Source organism: Cryptomeria japonica, chromosome 1 (genome assembly GCF_030272615.1).
Source record: "Cryptomeria japonica chromosome 1, Sugi_1.0, whole genome shotgun sequence".
Lineage (NCBI taxonomy): Eukaryota > Viridiplantae > Streptophyta > Pinopsida > Cupressales > Cupressaceae > Cryptomeria > Cryptomeria japonica.
In genome coordinates, this window is record NC_081405.1 from 634,496,008 (window position 1) to 634,500,091 (window position 4,084).

General features: G+C 34.8%; 1 protein-coding gene across 1 annotated transcript; it reads right to left on the minus strand.

Moving 5' to 3' along the window:
* Window positions 1-200: 200 nt before the first annotated feature.
* On the minus strand, window positions 201-1,237 carry LOC131042513 (chaperone protein dnaJ 11, chloroplastic). The gene has a single exon (XM_057975829.2). The coding sequence runs from the start codon at window positions 873-875 to the stop codon at window positions 396-398; it is 480 nt and encodes a 159-aa protein (XP_057831812.1). The 5' UTR covers window positions 876-1,237; the 3' UTR covers window positions 201-395.
* Window positions 1,238-4,084: the final 2,847 nt, after the last annotated feature.

The following is a 4,084-nucleotide window of genomic DNA, read 5'->3' on the forward strand; positions in this document are numbered from 1 at the left end:
AAAAATTAAAAAAAGAAAAAGATAGAGAAAGACACCTATTTGAAAACTAACAAATCAACCACCACTGTTTCCACGGTTGACGAGAAGTTTGATTGTTAGCTGACCATTCAAACCAAATGGAGCCAGTACATTCTTCCAGTGAGATCTACCTACTCACATAACATCTCAGAATTTGATCAACAAACAAACAAACGCCAAAGTTCAAAGAATGAAAGAATCTTTTAATTATACAAAACCATATACATCAATTTCTTTAAAAAAACCCAAAATCAGAAAAAAACACACAAATTTATGTACAGATCGGCAATTTTTTTCCTTTTCTCAATTACAGATCATGAGACCATAGAGGCAAATCATTTTTGCTTCTTTTTTCTGTACACTGAACTTGAAAAAGATCACCAACATTGATCCGTTTCCCAGTTACGCACAACATGAAAAGACGGCTCCCGATTTGTTCTTGCACGAATCTGCTGCAAACCCAACTGGCGATCATATTGGGCGCGATCTTCTGGTTTGGAAAGAGTAGCATAGGCATTATGAATCTGCATAAACATTTCTGTGCTATTACTTTTGCCCTGAGCAGTATCTGGATGAAATTGCCGGGCCAATTTCCTGTAAGCCCTTTTAATGTCCTGAACAGAGGCCTCTTTTCTCACTCCCAGCACATCGTACAGAGTATTCCATTTCTTCATCTGATCCGTTCCTTCACCTCCGATTGCCTGTGCACCTGAGACTTGCACTGCCCTAATCACACTCAAACCAGGCCTGCATCTGTGCCTGACATTTGCCCTGCCTCTGCGCCTCATGCTCTGTAAATTCAAAGACCCAGGGCTTGCTAACCCATTTGGGGAAACTGAAAATCTAACACAACCCATTTGCGAAATTTTACTGAAAATCTAGCACACCAAATCAAACAACAGAAGAAGACACAGGTAATTGCAGAATTTACAGGATTTACAGGACTTGTATTGACAGGAAACTATTGAAGTACTGTAGTGAAACAGAGAGACGAATTTAGACAGATAATTGGAAGAATGTGTATGTGGAGGAGTTTGAAAAGGGGGGAAAGTATATTTATAGAATGAAATCATCCACAGAGAAAGCAAAATGTTGATAAAGTTAGAGGACATGACGCATCAGCAGTAAAGTTGGGAAAGTTCGCCGGTGAGCTCGAATTTGTACATGTCCGTGTGTGAATTCTCTGGAAAACGCGTGGGATCTGAATTCATGTGACACCTGCACAGTAGATATTATGCGAGGAAGTTTTTTAAAGGGTATAATCATATAATGTACGGATCTTTGTGTAAAGGATAGAGAGGTTAAAAGATTTTGTTAGGATCCACACTTAAAGATCTATTAATGGTCTCCAAGGTCTCTGGAATGAATCTGTGCCTTACACGTTTGGGAAGCTTCCACCGACAGATAGCTTGTTATACGGAGGTTTTTGCTGCGGGAGAATAGTAAGTGCCACATGGTGGGACCCATGTTAGTCGAATGATTCTAGAAGAAATGTCGGTATTCCTAGTTGCTTGTTTAAATTTGACGTCCGTCTAGAAGATTTTAATGGGTTTTAATTTTAATCATTAAATGTTTGAAAGGAAGAGTTTTGTTTTTTTCATTGGGGGTACTTTTGGGGTTATCACTTCTTTCTTCCTTTCTTTATTGGGAAGGTTGGGATATTTTTCTATTTTATTTTGTACATATATATGTAACTTTATTGATCTAAATTTTGCATATCAAATATACGAATTGAATTTAGAAAAGTATTAGAAGATATTATTTGAAAATGTATTTGGTAATAATTATGTATGAGTTTTTATAGTATTTTAGATTCTTTCTTGATTTATCATAAAGAGGAAGAGAAAATTACGAAGCGATTTAAAATGTAGATGAAAAAATTAATACATAATTATTATCATAATCATTTTCAATTAGTTATCCATGGACTACATGAATATTCATGTCTATTATTAAATATATGTTAAATTGACGAAGAGAGATACATGCTATTAGTTTGTTAGTGAACATATTTGTCCTTCTAAAATAACTATACAAATAAACTCAAAATGCCCAAAATGAAGGACAAAAAGAACTAACAGTTGGATAGATTATCATTGAAGTGATAATCTTCCTCTGAATTGAGAGGTACAGCTCCCTCTTAGAAGATTTACAAGGAATTAAATTGCTAATATGCTTTTAACCAGAAAGCAATAAAGGAAAATAACATTCATCCATAGACATGAAAATGAATGCCAAAGATTTACAAAACAGATATAAATGAAGACCATTAAATCAAAGTTTAATTGTTTGCACTTATGGATAACATTTGGACTAAAAACTAACAGAGAATGTTGTTGCTCCAATATGGCTTACTTTCAAGCACACAGTCTTGTAATAAATCCACATGCACAATCGATTATAGCAGAAAATACATTAATAAACAACTGCAAGGCTCAAAGTCCAGCTACAGTCATGAGAAGAATATCAACAACACAAAGATTGAAGATATCATCTGCATTCTATTCATGTCTGAAAATCAACTCAAAGACTGATATTTTATGTACAAAACATTGCCTAGAAAAGCTTCAACTCCTCCCTTACAAATAAAAATCTACTCCCTCTCACCCACGGGCTGCTGGAAGAAAAGAAAAGTAAAGAAGAAGAACCTCGGCTCCCTCAATCCGCTCGCAATAAATAGCTACATGAGATCTTTATTCAGTTTTATAACTGAATCTTGAAAAACCTCTTGACTTATGCTTTTCACTTTCCTCGTTACTCTTATTTATAACATCAAATATTTATAAACATTAGAAATATAATTATCTAAAGTTTATAAGAATATTTGGATAGGTGGCACTTGAATATTTTAACTCAAAATGAAAATATTCATTATGTTGGGCGGACTGAAAATATTTGTGACAGTCAAAATTTGTCTCGGTGCGGGGGCCATAACTATTGTTTGCACCGTTGGATCTTTCTCAATTTTGTATATGTTGGTCGTAACCTAGTTTTCTGCATTCTGACTGGAGCAATTTCAAAAATAATATCTGAGTAAAAAGATATGTGCTATTGTGTGTGGGTCTATATGACTGCCATAAAATCAGACCTGCAGAGCTTGAACCTTGAATTTCGTCAAACATTTTGAACATCACCGAACTGTTTGAACTAGGTTCAAATGGTTCATAGTCTAGAGAAAGAGTATATGAAACATCATCCGCGACTGTGAAATAGAGCTGCTGCAAAACACTTGATATGAATGTTAGCCTGAAAATGTCTTAGACACAACTTAGAACCTGCGGTACCTAAATGAACACTATGAACTCTTTTCAGGATGGTTCGAGGGGTTCATGAGGTTCAAACCGACCATTGAAACGTAATGCTAAGGATTTAGAAATGATTTACAGGAGGATTAGGGATTGAACCAATGAACTTTTAACAAGATTCCAGAAAAAGAGGGAGAAAATGACTCAACTAAATTTTTTGCAAGGTGACTCACTCTTGTTATGAGGGACGAATGACAAGGTAACATAGTTCTAGGCACGATAAAGAGTATTATATTATCTTGTACACTGTGATTGGATTCAAGAATCTATTCTAGTAGAATTTCAATAGGGTTTGAATAGAATACTATCCTATGCTTAGAGTCAAGATGATCCTTATGGCCCTAATCCTCATATTCGGAACCCTATACTTCTATACAACCTTGATCTTGGATTTCATGACCTTGCTCCTTGCCCCAACTTTGACATACATATGAACTAATGTGAACCATGTGCATGCCAAACTAAAATAAGAGTAAATGACAAAAACACTTATACAGATATAGATATTTATGATGCTCCATTTGCCCTCCATGTGATAATAGCTTTTTATTAAAAGCTACATGCACCAAATTCCATTGGTATCTTTTCATATAAATATTGAAATAAGCATTTAAATAACAATAAAAATGCCATAAATTAATGTGTAAATAAAAGAGGTGTATGACTCATGAAGAGTTTTTGTAACCCAAACAAATAGAATAAGATATGTTTGTAGGGTTCCTAAAGAACCAATATAACCAACAAAGGAGGTGGTGTAGAAT